At 44.9% G+C, this 17,950-nt stretch overlaps 1 protein-coding gene across 2 annotated transcripts in view; it reads right to left on the bottom strand.

Annotated features, from left to right (window-relative positions):
* UNC5D (unc-5 netrin receptor D) overlaps positions 1-15,167 on the bottom strand; it is a 431,213-nt gene extending 416,046 nt beyond the window's left edge. Inside the window, exon 1 of one of the 2 annotated variants that reach the window (XM_081843277.1) lies at positions 14,915-15,167. In XM_081843277.1, the coding sequence (XP_081699403.1) occupies positions 14,915-14,996 (82 nt within the window). In that variant the 5' untranslated portion in view covers positions 14,997-15,167. The remainder of the gene's footprint in view (positions 1-14,914) is intronic. The other variant, XM_081843278.1, reaches the window with a different exon arrangement.
* Between the last annotated feature and the right edge of the window lie 2,783 nt (positions 15,168-17,950).

The following is a 17,950-nucleotide window of genomic DNA, read 5'->3' as shown; positions in this document are numbered from 1 at the left end:
TAAGTGGGGTGTGTCATCTCACAGTCCTCCTCAACACAGGAGCAATGGCAGTTAAGCCAGTTGGTTTGTTGCATCAACATGGCACAATCTGCAGAGAAAGTTTGCATCGCCACCATGTTCATGTGCATACAATGGGGTGCGCACATGACATGCACAGGAAATCCACATATCATAGGGAAGACAAGGAACAACTCTCATTGTGCACATCTGTACCTCCCAAGTGTGCAAAGGAGCTGGTGCGTCAGAAAAGAATCCTTAGAATTTAACTCACCCTGGCACAAATTCCCACTAGACTGGATTGCCAGAGCAAGCACTAAGGACCACAAAACCAGCTAGCATGCTATGCAATGATGCAGACAGTATTAAATACTTGTTGGGGCATAATTGAGGTCTAGAATTAGACAGCCATCTGCTTACCATAAATCCATCCAGTAATGATGTACACAATAGTATTTATTGCTGTGCACAGAAGTAGTCAGAGTACCCCCTAAAGCAGAGGGTAGTTGATCTTGGGAAGGGTACAAGGTACTGATATGCAAAGAAAGCCAAAGCCATAGAGCTCTCCCAAGAAACCATAAGCTGAAGTGAAAGAAAATGTGAGCACATTCACACATTATGTTAATTATATGCTAATCAGTGGTTGCTAGCTGAAGCTATGTTGCTGTTGCTCGAATCTCACCAGGCCCTCCTTACATGCATTCAGCTTGTTTTTAGTATACTGACAGCCACTGATGCTCAGAGAAATCTTGAATCTGTCATCTTAACTGGGAGCCCCTTCTCTCTCAAACTGCCATTTGTGAAAGCTCGTTGACATTGCTGTTCTGAAAGTCTGTTGGAAGCATTCACAGAAAAATTGTGCCAAGAAATAGAGATGGACTATTCTGTCAATTTTGCTTGCTCATTTTGCAAGCCTTTAATTCCATTCTCTACATTTCCAGATCAGTTTGTGATTTATTTTTTTAAGCTCCATAAAAATATGCCGGGCTTTTAATTTTGCCTAATATATGCATTTTTGCATGCATTTTTGCAAAGTAATTTCCCCAAATATAATGCATTTTTGTACAAGTTGCTTGGCTGAAGAACTTCACTGCAAAATTCAGAGAAGTAAGAATTTAAAATGGTGAAATGGTGAAGATTATAAATAGCAGCAGCAACCAGCCATGGCTAGAATGCCACCATTTCTCTACAATAATCACAAAAATAATCCTCCTCCCTATTTTTCTCCTATGAATGGGGTGATGAACAAGGGGTGACATTTCATGATAACCCTAAACATGACACTTGCTAAAGATAAACCACCTTCCATATGGTAATGGCTTTATGCAGTGGAGCAAATCATTTGTAGCCGCTCAAGGGGATCAGGATCTGACCCGAAATACCTGCACCAACCACCTCCCTTGCAATTGGGACAAATCACCTCGTAATCACCTTGCAAATCCGATGGCTCGGCTTGATGGAGTTCTGGCTTGATGGAGTTCTTCCCGCCTGGACATATTTGTCAGTGGCTACCATCTGGGAGCTATAATAGCTTGAATCAACACCTCCGAAGGGTTAAATAGGGACTGCAAGCTGACAAGGAGAAACTTGATTGCTTTAGCTTCCCTGCAGCAGTGGAACCCTTCTTTATTGAGGGCAAAGACCCCTGCCAACTTGCCTTCTCTCCCTTCCTAAAATCCACATCATTTCCTCCCATGGCAGATACCATGCATTCCAAATAAATTCCAGGGCTTAAGCCTGCTTCAAGTGAAGTTGAACAACTGGTGGAAGGTGGAGCAAGAAGGGCATTTGATTCAGGAGTTTCTACTCTGGCTGTAAGGAAATTGATCATTCCTTTCTAGCTGTCTGCATTGCTTTCCCAAACCTCAAACAATTGGGTGGCAGAGGCACAGAGAATGATTACATGAATAAGATTGAGCTGTGACTCTGATGCCCTGCTCCCACCTGTAGAGAAACTAGACTAAAACTCCATTTGGCTTCTCTTCTTTCGGAACTGATTCTATTCCAGATGGTCATCTTAAGAATAATTGCATAACTTTTAAAATCGCTGCCCGGGTGTGTTTGTTGTCCTCTTCCCTGCTCATCCCATTTTTCTTTCATGTTGCATCTTCTATAATACCATATGGCCGACTGCACACTGCTCTGGGAGCATTTTTAGCTGAACTGTTGGCTAAAAATGGTTTTAAATGAATAAATAGAAAACTTCCAGAGACATCAGTACCATCTTTGTGGACATGTTGCTGGTTGATCATTATTTTGTAGAAATTAATCCGGAAGAGGAATTATTTTCTATTGTTATATTATAAATTATTATTATTAATTGAATTTAAATTCTGCCCTATACCCACAGGTCTCAGTAACATTGAAAACTGTCTTACACTAAGCTGGACCATTGGTCCATCTAGTTCAGCATTGCCTACACTGGCAGCAGCACTCTGGGTTTCATAATAATATTATAATTTATTATTTATACCCCGCTCATCTGGCTGGATTTCCCCAGCCACTCTGGGCAGCTCCCAACAGAATATTATTAATAATATCAATAATAATAATAAAGAGAAAAGTCAGATAGTGTTTATTTCCTTGACGTCTGATGGGAGGGCATTCCACAGGGCGGGTGCCACTACCGAGAAGGCCCTCTGCCTGGTCCCCTGTAACTTCATTTCTTGCAGGGAGGGGACCGCCAGAAAGCCCTCGGAGGTGGACCTCAGTGTGGGCTGAACGATGGGGTGGAGATGCTCCTTTCAGGCAGGCTTCTATCTCAGCCCTACCTGGAGATGCCAGGGAAGGAACCAGGGACCTTCTGTACACAAGGAAGATTCTCTGCCACTGAGCTGCAGCCCTTCCCTGTCATTTCCAGAGATAGCCTCTCTCATTGTAAATAAAGCCCACATTCAGACTAACAGCCAAACAGAGCTTAGCCTGCACTTTCTCCATTTCAAAAGGAGTTTTGCTCCAAGTGTTTTATGGATTGCGAAAATGCCCCAGGATATGGGAGGTGATAAGCACTAGAGAATAGGTGGATTTGTGTTGTATCACAAAGAGTTCTTATCAAGAACAAGTTGGAAGACTTTAATCTCTTGCTATGATAATATCCCAAAAGAAACTGATAATACCAAAGTTTCAGTAGCAAAATATGATGATGATGATGATAAGGTATAAAGAACGCTAATAATTATTTTTAAGGAAACTATTCCCCCCACTTTAACAGCTTGTCATTGAAAAACAAATGCTTTGATATTTCTCTTTTGTCAGTCATGACCCTGCTCATTTCTCTTGCGATTCCACATGACAAGATAGATTGCAATTTTTAAGTTGATGAAAGACTAGGGCATTATTCGCTTTTTTGCAGGTTATATTTGAATGAAGAAAAACAACTAGTTTCTCTGAACACTATATTTTGCAACCATTCATTTTGACAGAAGCTTTTGAATGAAAGGTTCATCAGTACATTAGCTACAGAACTAGAAGATTAAAACTGTGCATTTCAAAAAACAAAACAAAAACCATGAATCTTGGGTTCTTTCTTCACTGAATACTGAGCAACCATTTGCATGGAGGTTTGCTTGCTTTTTTCAGATGTAGGAAAAGATTAAAAAATGTAGTCCTTCACCAGAACTCTGACATGGTCCATTCTACCAGCTCAGAGCTCTACTGTCTCACTGTTTTTTTATGGACCAGGTCCTAGAGACCACTCCCTTTCCTCTGTTTCATGAGAGAATGGGCTCAAGAAATGATGGGGAACATCTGGCCCTCCAGATGTTGTTGAACTCTCATCTCCCATCATCCATGAGTCTGTGACAATGCCAAATGTGGTTGATGGGAGTTAGAATCCAACTACATCAGGAGGGCAACATAGCGGCTACCAAGATATACAGCTGAGGCAGGGAACCTCAAAGCCTGGGCGCCAAGTGTGGCCTTCCACCCCTCTCTAAATGGTCATTGAGACACTCTCTCTAGCCAGGGATGTCCACACTTTTTTCAAAGAGGGCCAGATTTTATGAAGTGAGCATGCATGAGGGCCAACCAAAGTTGTTGACCTTTTTATTATTATTATTAAAGATTTACAGAAGTATGTGTAATGTCTCTCGTATTTTTTCCATGTAACATTTTTACAAATCAGTTTCATTTGTTGAGACATTGGGGGGAGGGGGGAGATGGGGTGGGGTGGGGTGGGGATTTTCTATTTTGCTTAATGTATGTAGGGTTTGGTGTCAGCGTTGCTCGTGCTGTTCATTTGTGTTTCTTTGGTGGTGAGAGAGGTTGGGGTTGGCCTAGGGTGTGGTTGTTTGTTTGTGATTGGCTGTGGTGGTCTTTGTTTTCGTGTGTGAGTGGGGTGGGTGGGTGTTTTGGATCAGGTTAGCCATATTGATTTGTATGCTGTTGGTGGAGTATTGTCATTGTCTTGTTGGGCTGTGTATGTGATAAAGGGGAGCCATACCGGGGTAAAGGTGTCTTCTTCTGTTTGTCCCTGTGTCAGTTTCAGTTTATTGGTTTATTTTTTCTAGTAGGGCTGTTTCCCATACTATTTGGTACCATTGGTCCATGCTTACTCCTGACAGGTCTCTCCAGTATCTGGTCACCGTTTTCTGGCAGCTGAAAGTACGTGGGTTACCTTTTTAAGGACTGAAGCTGTTGAGCTTTTTTAAGGATTTTTACCCCAGGAAATAAACTTCCACAGGGGCCAAATTAGGCCTCTGAAACAGACTTTGGACATGCCTGCTCTAGGCCATGCCTCCTCCCTAAGCCACACCCTGGTGAGTCCTGATCCTTAAGTGCTTTTGCCTTCCTGGAATTGACCTTGAACTGTACTGCCTCTCTTTTTTCCTCTGCCTCTGGCTGGTGGGATTTGGGATTCAAAAAGACCTCGAGAGCATCATTTTAGCTATCCTTGACGTAGCACCTAAAGGTGTCCAGGACAACTGTTGCAAAACAATTTCCCTCAAAATTCACCTACAAACATTTGGATGTTTAAATATTCTGCTGGCAAACTCAAATTATTTGCAGAATACTCTGACATTTGATCTCTTTATGTGCCATCCCACAGCACTTGATTTCAACATTTGACAGTTGGTACTTGGCAGCTGACATGCAGCAGTGTTTAGTATTGACAGTCTTTTATGGCTGATGGCTTATGAGATTTCACATCTGAAGCCTGCCAGAAACCAATCAGGATATGCCGGCGAGTATAAGGCACTCAATTTTTAAGGTAACGTTTCCTCACTCAAACTGAAGCATAATCACAGAGATATCAAGATCAGTAGAAATAAAAACTAACACTAATAACAGGGAGAAATGGAACAGCTCCTTCTAAGTGTCTATCTTCCTCCAGGTTTCCTCATAGATTTCCATGGAGAAATTGACTAATAACAGGAGAAGCAAACATTGTTGAGCCTTAGGGTCCCATTTCTTTCTGGGGAACCTTTTGGACAGCAGGAGGTGTGGCCAAAGGCAACAGTGGGTGGAGCTATGAATATTAATATTAACTTTGTACAGTAGCTAGTTTTTGCACATGCTGACACACAGCCATCCTACCTGCAAAGATTTCCAAGGGCCAAATACCAAGGCCTTGAGGGCCAAATTATAGTGAAGTATGTGATGAAGGAAACTGGCAACCACAACATCTCCACCTTCTACGGAAGATAGAAACATGCCATCATTAACTTTGTTTGATAGGATACTCTACCAAGTGTCACTGCAGCTTGCCCTTGTGGTCCCTGGTTCTCTCACTTGCAAATCATTTGCATTGCAGGTGCTTTTAGTGCTATCACACAGCAGTCAGGTGGACATCCAGCAACCATGGGAAGCCTGCAGGGGAACCACCTCTCATTGCTTCTAAAACAGTAAGTCAGCAAATTTATACTTTTTATATAGCAAAGTAATAATAATAATAATAATAATAATAATAATAATAATAATAATAAATTTTATTTATATCCCGCCCTCCCCAGCCGAAGCCGGGCTCAGGGCGGCTAACAACACTAAAACAGTACAACATTATAAAACATTATAAAAATGAATTAAAATCAAAATTGATGGCAACCATAAACTAAAGTTTTGTAAAGATTGCCAAAGGAGGGAGTCAGGCTGCGCCCTGACCAAAGGCCAGGTGGAACAGCTCTGTCTTGCAGGCCCTGCGGAAAGATGTCAAGTCCTGCAGGGCCCTTGTCTCTTGTGACAGAGCGTTCCACCAGGTTGGAGCCGCAGCCGAAAAAGCCCTGGCTCTAGTTGAGGCCAGCCTAACCTCTCTGTGGCTTGGGACCTTCAAGGTGTTTTTATTTGAAGATCGTAAGTTCCTCTGTGGGGCATACCAGGAGAGGTGGTCCCGTAGGTACGAGGGCCCTAGGCCGTATAGGGCTCTGAAGGTTAAAACCAGCACCTTAAACCTGATCCTGTACTCCACCGGGAGCCAGTGCAGCTGGTATAGCACCGGATGAATATGATCTCTAAGCGAAGACCCCGTAAGGAGTCTCGCTGCAGCATTTTGCACCCGCTGGGTCAGTCTCAAGGGCAGCCCCACGTAGAGCGAGTTACAATAATCCAGTCTGGAGGTGACCGTCGCGTGGATCACAGTGGCTAGGTCAGGGCGAGAGAGGTAAGGAGCCAACTGCTTAGCTTGGCGGAGATGAAAGAATGCCGCCTTTGTTATAGCTGCAATCTGCGCCTCCATGGAGAGGGTGGTATCGAAGATTACACCCAAACTCTTAACAGATGGTGCTGGCACTAATTGCACCCCCGCAAGAGATGGGAGTTGCCCCCTCAGCCCCATGTCGTCCCGTCCCAGCCAGAGGACCTCTGTCTTCAAAGGATTTAACTTCAACCGGCTCCCACGTAACCATCCAGCCACAGCCTCCAAGCATCTGATCAGTGTGTCTGGGGCCGAGTCCGGGTGGCCGTCCATCAACAGATAGAGTTGGGTGTCATCAGCATACTGATGGCAGCCCAGCCCAAAACTCCGGACAAGCTGGGCGAGGGGGCGCATAAAGATGTTAAAAAGCATCGGTGAGAGTATTGCACCCTGGGGCACACCACACACCAAGGAGTGGCGGGATGACAATTCCCCCCAAGCGCCACCCTCTGTCCCCGACCAGAGAGAAACGAGCGCAGCCATTGAAGGACTGTGCCCTGGATCCCCACGTCGGCAAGGCGGTGGTCCAGGAGTTCGTGATCGACCATGTCGAAGGCTGCTGACAGGTCTAGAAGAATCAGCAGCCCCGACCCGCCTCGATCCAGCTGCCTGCGGAGATCATCTGTTAGGGCGACCAGAGCCGTCTCGGTCCCATGACCAGCGCGGAAGCCGGACTGGAATGGATCCAGAGCCGATGTTTCATCCAGAAACCTACCAAGCTGTTCAGCAACCGCTCTCCCCACTCAGTTTGAGATCACCATTTAGTTTGCCGTCAGGCAGTCAAAAGAAAACAAAAACATATTGGTGCATCCTTCCTCCTACTTTCTATGTCCAGGCTGTGAGTACTGTTCCTCACACAGACCTCAGGGAAACGGCAAGCGGAGGAGGCCAGGTGTAGGTTAGAACACAGAAACTCTCACCTATCCCCCAAGCAAAAGAACTGGACATTGAATGCAGACTGACTACTGGGACGGGAAACAGAAATGGGGAGAGTGTGGGTGGGATCCTATTCGGCAGCTTGGCACATGACAAGATGGTGTTGCAGGCCACGCAGTTCCCATTTGTTTTTAATGAAAGTGTGTCCTTTAATTAGTCCTACCCAACCAAATGTCACTCAAGATCACTCAAGCCTTTCACGACACAGGTACCTTTCTGGCGAAGATAAAATCCACCCCTTTATGTTTTGACCCTTGGCAAGATCAATGCCTCCATTATGATCACATGTTCTTCCCTTCCTCAGCCCCAGTTAAAGTATTTTTGAAAATTCTGAAAACACTGATATGGCTTTGTTCATTAGATGGCCCCAACTGGAGAGTGACACTCTCCATGCGGTATGGAGGATCTCCTTGGTGACATGTCACAGAGGTTATAAAGCCATGCAGAAATGGACTGTTGGCGGCCTTTCATCTAGAGCCAAGTACTGCTTTATAAACTGTGCCATTTGATTCTCTTGTTCAATTTTCTCTGTCAACAACTTTGTCTTCTGATAAAGAGCCATATATATATATATATAAACACTTGGAATATGAGAATGATTGCTGCTGCTAGCCAGAGGGCTTTAGAAAGGAAATTTAAAAACATACCACCACCAACACACTCATTTTCATGCTTACGGACTTCCAAAAGGTATTTCTTTGGCCACTCTGGGACACAGGGCACAGGAACTAAAATCTGTGTATATGTACGAGAATGCATCTGTACTGGACTTGCAATTGTTCTTATTTAAGAATGTAAAGGCCCTTGGCCCATCTGTTCCAGCATCCTCTTCTCACAGTGGACAACCAGATGCCCATGGGAAGCCTCAACAACAAGTCTGAGCGCAACAACACTCAGCTTTCTTGTGGCTTCCAAATGCCGGTATTCCGAAGCATCCCTGCCTCCGACAGTGGACATACAGGATACCCATCAAGGTTGGTAGCCACTGATAGCTTCAGCCTCCACAAATTTGCCTATTCCTCCTTTAACGCTATCCAACACTGTTTTAAAGCCATACAAAAATGCTGATGTTGTTATTCTTAAATGTCAGTGGAATGTTTTATGGGAAGCGATTCATAACTGAAACCAATTAAATAAACAATAACCTTTGGTGTGATCAAGAAGGGCTCTTCTCATGTTCTTTTAAGCAGGTCTTGTTTTAAAAGGTACCTCCAAATCTATTTCTCCCAAATAAACATACATCAATATGGAAGCCATCTCAGCATTTCTCAGTCAATGGGGTTTAGCCTTGTGATTCATAAGAAACATGCAGGTTTCTGTGCTCTAACCAACCCTCAAGACCTCCCATGTGATGCAACCTTGGGTAGCAGAAGTCTGATGGGAGTATTTATTCATTGCTTGGATACCTCACCTTCTTCTCAAGGAGTTCAATGCAGCATACACGGGTCTCCCAAACTCCACAACAACCCTGTGAGATTTACTAGCCCAGGGACACCCAGTGAGATGCATTGGCTGAGTGGGGATGTGAACCCTGGTCTCCCAGTTCCCGGTCTGATACTTTAACCACTATTCCAGACTGGCTCTAAACATGGGAGGGATGGCAGGAGTGATTGTTTGTAAAGGAATAAACTGATATATATGTGTATAATAATCATTAGGTAAGGCTACAATATGCTGATGTTCTAACTGGGTGCTCTGCTCATGTGGAAAACCTATATGCAGGGCTCTAAGTTGAACAAAGAGATTAGAAGAGAATAGCCCCCCACCTTCAGCCTTCAAAGGTTGGAAGGTGGCAAGTACATGTCAGAGATTAGCATAGCACACAACACAGAGCTCTCCACATTCATGTGTCGATGTTGCATGCGATCAGAACACCCAACAGGGCTTTAAAGAGCTTTAAAAGTTGAAATGGGGTGGGAAAGAATGAAATAAATTCCTATTTGCTATAAATGAATCTGGCCATCTGCTCCACTAAAAGTAGTGACAGTCGGCAAAGCAAAAGAAACAGCAGCCTCTGGTGTCAAGATTCTACTCTTAAGCTCAAACCCCACACTTCCTCAGCAAGCCAGGCTAAAAATACAGAGGGGAGGAGGGAAGAGAGAGGGAGAAGATAGCATCAAGTTTCCTCAAGGGAACCCTTGTACCACAAGTAATTTTCCATCTTAGTGTACGACAGAATGGAGGGGGGTTTTTTTGCTTGCATGCTGCAGTTAGCTATGGAAGTTATTATATTAGCCAACATTCTGCCAGTTGAACATTAATCTTGGGAAGAATCCTTGCCTTTACCCTCCCTCTAGGAAACCAGAAATATAAAAAAGCTGACTTACCCCAGACCAGTTGGTTCACCTAGTTCAGAACTGTCTACTCTGGCTGGCAGTGATGCTCCTAAGTTAAAGGCAGCCATCTTTCTCAGCCTTACACTGAGGTCTCATGAATAACCCAGCAGTTGATGTCATACTTCACCAATATTATAAGCCCAGCCACAGCAGAAGGTGATTGGGCACTATGATACGAGGTTGTCACCTCATGCTTTTCTTAAACAGTAATTGTTTTGGGGACAACATCACAAAGAGAAGAAAAGTCAAAGCTGCTATGAAGCCAGCCATGAGCTGGCTTCAAAGCTTTGCCAATCTGTCTCTGAAGAAGAAAAATATATGTGGGGAGAAATGTTAACAATATCACCCATTCAATGGTTCTGTCAGCAGTTAAAAGTGATGAGGATCATGAGGTTCACACCCTGCCAACACAGGACAGCAAACCTGTATCTAGTTTGCCTGTGTTGCTACATAAACACAATGTCTATTTTCCTTACTGGATGTACACAGAGAGAAAGGAAAACTGGATGCCAGGCTGCTGTTTTCTGTAGCAGCCCAATGGTCCAACATGACTTTCCCTTCCAAGAATGACAGGCATTGTAAGCTTGCAAGACAGCAATACCTTTCCATCTGCTTGGCATGTAGACCATCTAATTCTGTATTTTCTCTTCTTCTTAAGACTGCCTAACAAATTCACAAAGGAATCCCATCTGCGGCAGAGAGCCAGACACATTGACTGGTTTCCAACAGCCTATGTTATTGCTCGTTGTTCCTTTAAGCAAAGTAACCACAGATAATATCACGCCTGATGAGAAACAATGAAAAGCAAATAAAATTGGCATGTTGGAACATGTGCAAACTTGACATTAATTCCAGCGTCAGGCTCCAGTCCCTTCAAGTCCTTCATGGTGGGCAAATCTTTATATTTGTAACTATGTACTACTGTTCAGCATACAAATACCTTTAGCATTTTAACCCATTCAGTTTTACTATAGGACTGTGAGCTAAAATAGATTGATCACTCACATATACAAAAACTGACTTATTCAAGGCTTCCCAGCAAAGATTTCGTTGAGCTGGAATGATTTCCTTAAGCATGTTGTTCCCAGATAGACACATCTGAGTCTGCCATGTCACATCTAATCATATGGATACCACCTGCCCCAAGGGGAGACCCTCTGAGGACCCCATTTAAGGCAGGCTTTTTGACTAGTGGTTCAATTTAGATTTATGGGGTGTGGTAGGCAGGTCAGCATTTTCACCCCCATTCTGTCTGTGAATGGGAACAAAAGTTGCATACCTCAAGATCAGTGCAGGGCCAAACCAACTAGAAGTCACAAAGCACTTTTTCACAAAGTGTGAAGGAGATATTAAATAGCTCTGTCTGCCCTTGGTACTATTTAATCTGCCCTTGGTACTATTTAATCAGGACTTTGAGAGAGAGAAAAGAAATTGCACTTCAGTACCTGGTTGGCCTCACAGACCCTGACATATGCCACTGAATGAGTTTGTTGGGTGTGTATAATCATAAATCAGAAAGGACTATCAGGCAGTGTTGTGGATACAAAGGCATCGTGCAAAGTCAGAGAAAAAAATCTTTTAGCTGTTACTTAGAACTAAGGCTGTCACCTGATAAAAGATCTTAAGTTGATGAATCATATGAATATTAATGGAGTGAATTGTCATAAGTTTGCATATGAATAAAGTAGTTATGGAGAAAAAAGCACACAGGTTTTAAGGATGTTCTGGCCTAACATCCTAATGTTTCTTAGATCATTAAAAACCCATTGTGCATGTGTGCTTAACTGTTTTATTTCTTTTTCAGGCATGCAATGATTTTGATAAAGGAAAACATTGCAACAATCACAATCAGCTACAGCATTTGCTTAAACAAGAAAAAAACAAAAACAAGATCAACTTGCCCTAAAATGACACCCCTTTTCATCTGAAAATTTCATAGAGAAAGAAGAACACAGAGCAGGCCTAGGACATTTGTAGAAGACCAGGTGCATGGAGGGGCATTGTTTTCTACTTGTCTTCCTTTCCTTAAGCTGGTGCCACTTTCAGCCAGCAAAACAAATCCAACACAGGTCCCTCCCTTGAGTGCTAAATGAGGATTTGAATGGGGTGGGGAGATGAGCCACATGTAAGGAAATGGCATGCTAAGGACTTGACTGGGTGTGAGGCGAGAAAAATCATAGCTCAGTGGTACAGTTTATGCTTTGCATGTAAAATGCCGCAGGTTCAATCTGTAGCTTCTTCAGGTGAAAAGGGAACAGGTAGCAGATCATGGGAAAGTCTCTGGGCTGAACAGACTAGTTATCTGACCTGGTTTAAAGGCAGCTTCCTATGGCCTTATGAATTGATGACACTTAAGGTGTTGGTTAACCCTGTTTAGGGAAACTTTTAATATCTGATGGACTATTGTATTTTAATATTTTGTTGGAAGCTGCTCAGAGCGGTTGGGGAAACCCAGCCAGATGGATAGGGTATAAATAAATTATTATTATTATTATTATTATTATTATTATTATTACTACTACTACTACTACTATTCTATAACCAGATGAATTAGTTAATCTGGCCCATCAAACCAACTTAAGGCTGTAGCCCTAGTTAGAACAAGACACACTTGAAACCCCATTCTAATCTTGGGACCGGCAAGGGGGTAGGGATGGAGGAAGAGAAAAGAGAAAGGAAAAGAAAAGAAAACATAATTTTCACATGGCAAGAGAACTTAGGAATGTCACAAACAGTCCTTCAAGATTGGTTTTGCTGCCATCAATAAGTTTTTTTTTTTAAAAAAAAAAACATCAGGTCAAATTATTAGCTTCCTAGGTTCTATATTCAATTTATTTTAGATTGCCTATAAAAGGTGTGTTGTAGGAAAGAAGGCAAATGTTGTATACACATGCATACTAATAGGCTAAGATGCAGCCTGGCAAAGATTTTTTAAAAACCAAACAAAAACATCATCTCACCCTCCCCAATCTGTTACATACACTCTTTTGAACACTCCATAAAAAACTGTGATGGGAATTCAATTTCTCTTCAAGGTGGCCCCCAGACAACTTCCCAAACTGTAGCATTATCACTCAGTGGGTAGCTTCTGGGGTTAAGTGCTCCAGCTATAGCTACATCTAAACACTATGCAGGATCAAAACAAGGAAAACAAAGGAAAAGACCGCAACAAAGCTAAAAATACTATTCTCTCCCATTAATGCCTAAGAACAAACCCACAGCAAATCAGGTACCTAAGCATCTAGTAGGATCATAAACAGAAATTAAGGTGCTTCTAAAGATTGCAGAGAAGTGCAGCATTACTACACATGGGGTGGGGGTGATTTCAGATGCTAACTATGGCCCATCCTGCTGCATTCATCTCCAAGTGTTCTTGATGTGTAGAGCAGGGTCAAAACCCTTAGCCCTCCCATGAACCACATTTTGCTTTGCGGTATATTTAATATGCACAGCTGCTTTCCATAAACCCAATATAAAGAGCCACCCTATTGGCTGGGAAGGAGGAAACGGAGGCTGCCCTCTGCTCCCTTGATACAGTCAAAGTTCACATTTCATGGAGCAAAGCTGCTGTCCAAGGTCCTAAAAATAACAACTCTGTTGTAATTAGACGGATCCCGGAATGTCTTGTGCCTCCTGCAAGCATTTCTTTCCCATAAGCCAGGCAAGCAAGTGGGTTTTATTGTGAAAACACAGACAGGGGTGGTGGTCAGACAAGGAGAGTCTCAGAAGCTGACAAGACTTTACAATCAGATCCCTGCCGAAGGCTTAATTTTAGACACTGAAGGTGTAACCCTGAATTGACTGAAGATAAGGGTGAAGCCCTGGGGTGGGAAGGGGCGGGTACACTGTGATTTTACCAATTTAAAAAATGCTGGGGCTCACAGATGTATGCAAGAGTGAAAACGATTCTTGCTAAAAGATGGCAAATACTTTGATGACATATTTTTAACCATTTCCCTCCATATTTACTTAACTACAGACAACGGAGATGGCTAGCAAGTCAGCTCCCTTCAGGACGGAGGCAGAAGCATACATCCAACACACCCAAGCCCAGTGGTCTGGGAGAATTCCACCAGAGAGTCCAAAAGGTCGCTGTAGTCAATGGGGAGACTGTGGCATCTCAGAACCGAGAGCGGCCGTACGGGGAAAGCAGCGGAAATAAGAAACGGACCAGCGCAACAAGAAACTGACTCGCACAATTACAACGACAAGCTTGCAGCACAATCCGATGCATGTTTACCCAGCAGCTCAACGGGGCTTACTCCGGAGCTCGGCGTGCGCAGAGGATTGCAGCTTCAAGCGGCGATCAACGGGACTTGCTTCCAAGTACCAAGAGGCACAGGATTGCACCGGCAAGCACTTTTGCCAAGTCCCGAGGATCCAGCCGCTGTTCTAGGACTGATGGCCGACCGAAGCCGTTTGGAGAGCATATTGCACGCACATGCACCCCCCCCCCGAAAAGATGCTCACTCTCAAGCGAGTACACGCATGCACACGACCCTCCACGCCTCAAGCCAGCCCAGCTCCGTCTGAACCCGTTCCCTAGCACTCCGCGTCTCTCCAAGCGCCGCTGCTCTCTGCTGCAGAACCCAATCCGTCCAGAAACCCGTATTTAAAAACCGGATAGGCCCCATAAAGCAGCCCAACAGAGAGAGAAGGCGAGGGAGTCTCGAGGGCAGGGGAGTTCCGGAGAGGATGCCTCCCGCTTTCCCTTCACCGAGCAGGGAAGAAGAGGGTGGGAGGGAGGCGGCGTGGATTGCACCAGCTCCTCTCTCCGCCTGCCTCCCTTAGCAAACTCGCTTCCACGTGCAAAGAGACCAAAAATAAAATTGGGGGTGGGAAGGTATCCATTCTCCTACTCCAGCAGAAGACAACCTGTGGACTCCGATCAATGCTTGATGGGAGCAGAAAAGAAGGAAGAGGCAAGGTGGGGGCTGACCAGGCAAAGTTACCAGCCCTGGAGCCCCTCCCCATTCCTTTCTATGGAGGGGGGGGGAGAGAGGTTGATCCCACTCACCTCGCAGCGCCCCAGTCCCGGCGAGCAGATCCGGCAGGAGCAAGAGCATCAGCGCCAGCCCGAAGAAGGGCGGGGTCTCCATGCTGCAGGATCCTCAGGGCCACGAAAGGAGGCTCAACTCCGCGCGGCTACTCCAGCCGAGGCAGCGCCGGGCTGCTGCCTGCCCCTCGGCTCGCTGGCTGGCTTTCCCACGCGCCCGCAGCAGCAGCAGCAGCAGCAGCGCCTCCCCGCCTGCCGCCCGGCTCCAGACTAAAGGCGAGCAGCCGCGCGCCTGCATCCCAATCAGACCCCCCTCCTCCCCGCCAGCCAATTAGGCGAGGGCGGGGCGGGGCCAGCGGCCGAAAGGGGCGGGGCAAGGCGCCCGGGGTTCCGTCGGCGAGCCGCGGGGCGGGGCTTCTGCCTCTACTGCTGCCGAAAGCCAAGTGGGCGCGCGCTCGGCCCGGGCAGCTCCTGCTCCGGATGGTGCCGATCAGAGGTGCGGGTGGTGCTGAGCCCGGCGCGGAGCGGAGGAACCGCGGCTGCCTTGGCTTGCAGGTCCCGGCCGGGCTTTGCTTGGGAACTACCCGTGCGATGCTGAGCGTTAGTCCCTTGGAAGCTCGTGGGATTTACTCCCAGGCAGGCGGGGTTGGGATGAAGGCTGCACTCCTAGCAGCGTTGACCTAGGACCAGGGCCGGATTTACCTATAAGCTAAACAAGCTATAGTTTAGGGCCCCACTCTCTTGACCCCCCCCAAATTTTTTTTTTCCACTATTAATATACTTCTTCTTAATCGTATTTCAGTTCAACAATTACTTTGATAAAATACATATTTTGTGATGTGCACATGGCTTTAGAATAGATACCTATTAGGTCCATAAATTACCATATAGCATATATTCAACACAAAAAACAGCAAGAATTTGTTGTTGACAAAGGACAGCTGGGCCCCATTATGTACAGTAGCTTAGGGCATGGGTAGGCAAACTAAGGCCCAGGGGCAGGATGCAGCCCACTCACCTTCTAAATCCGGTGCACGGACGGTCTGGGAATCAGCATGTTTTTACATGAGTAGAATTTGTGCTTTTATTTAAAATGCATCTCTGGGTTATTTCTGGGGCATAGGAATTCATTCTTTCCCCCAAAAAAATATAGTCCGGCCCCCCTCAAGGTGTGAGGGACAGTAGACCGGCCCCCTGCTGAAAAAGTTTGCTGACCCCTGGCTTAGGGCCTCATCAAACCTAAATCCAGTCCTGCCTAGGACCATATACCCCATCAACTCTATAGGATTTACTGTACTTCTCAGTAGTCAGGATTAGGCGTGCACCATGAGGGCAACTTCACTGGAGTAAATATGCACAAGGTTCTTCCGTAAGTCCCCTTAATGGAATTTACATCTGAGTAAAAAGGGGGGGGGACTTCTGGCTTCTAGGGTGCCTTCTTAGGCCACCTCTCTGAAAGGAAGCAGCATGGAACCCGATGGGAATTGATTATTCTTTTAGCAATATGCTGTTTGGGGACTGTCTGAACATATGGTTTTCAGTTTGGGACCCCTCCAGACTCCCGCCCACCCTTGTATTCTCCAGCATGTCATTGATACAAAAACAGTGTGTTAGTCATGGGTTTCTTGTTTATTTCATTAGAAAACATATACAGCTTGTTTGAAAAAAAAACCACACACACCTCAAAGTGGTTTACAAAAGAACAAAACAATAAAATTCTTGATTGTTGTTGTTTAGTCGTTTAGTCGTGTCCGACTCTTCATGACCCCATGGACCAGAGCACACCAGACACTCCTGTCTTCCACTGCCTCCCGCAGTTTGGTCAGACTCATGTTTGCAGCTTCGAGAACACTGTCCAACCATCTCGTCCTCTGTCGTCCCCTTCTCCTTGGGCCCTCCATCTTTCCCAACATCAGGGTCTTTTCCAGGGAGTCTTCTCTTCTCATGAGGTGGCCAAAGTATTGGAGCCTCAGCTTCAGGATCTGTCCTTCCAGTGAGCACTCAGGGCTGATTTCCTTCAGAATGGATAGGTTTGATCTTCTTGCAGTCCATGGGACTCTCAAGAGTCTCCTCCAGACCATAATTCAAAAGCATCAATTCTTCGGTGATCAGCCTTCTTTATGGTCCAGCTCTCACTTCCATACATCACTACTGGGAAAACCATGGCTTTAACTATACGGACCTTTGTTGGCAAGGTGATGTCTCTGCTTTTTAAGATGCTTTTTAAGATTTTTAAAAATTCTTGATAAGAACTATCAAATCAACAATTAAAAACATTCAAGAAATTAAAACCAGTACTAAATTTAAAGCACCTGCATTTTAGGTATCTGCATAGGCTTATCTAAACAGAAATGTTTTTAGCAGCTGCTGAAAATAGAGATGCCTGCCTGGTATCAATAGACAGGGAGTTCCAATGTGTGGCTGCTGCCACACTAAAAAAAATTGATTTCTTACAAATGTGGAATGTGGAACCTGCAACACTCAGTTCCACAGTTCTACACCTCATGAGTTGTTTTTTAGTTGTTCTGGAATGCTTTCCCAATGTTGCCACATTATTGCTTTCTGGAATGCAACCAAAGTGGGACGAAAAACATACTGGAACATTTGTGGTATAAAAATTTGCAGCATTCCAGTGGGAAGAGATGGGACATGCAGGATGTGCAGCCTGGAACTTTTGCAGGCACAAAGAGTATTGAAAGTAGATTTGCTCATTACTGCCCTGATACCATCATGAACAAAAATCATGAATGCACAATAAAAAGGAAATATTGTGCGGGGGTGGGGTTTTTTTTGGGGGGGGGGGGCTTATTTATTCCCCTCCTTCCCCCACAGTTTTCTCTCTTTCCCTTATTCATTTCTTTCCTCTTCTGCTGTTTACCTTTCTTGCCTCTCTTTTCCAGCTGAATTTACCTTTGATGTTTCCCTCGCCCTTTGTTAGTGATTCCTTTTTCCTCTCTTTCATCCCTCCCTTTCATTTATTTTCTTTCCTATTCACATCCTTACTTATATGATGGACTGACTGGCCCAGAGTTACCCGGTGCATTTACTAGCTGTGTG

This window comes from Podarcis erhardii, assembly GCF_964252035.2.
Source record: "Podarcis erhardii genome assembly, chromosome: 16".
NCBI lineage: Eukaryota > Metazoa > Chordata > Lepidosauria > Squamata > Lacertidae > Podarcis > Podarcis erhardii.
Note: the sequence above shows the minus strand (reverse complement) of the source record. Positions and strands in the feature narration are given on the sequence as shown.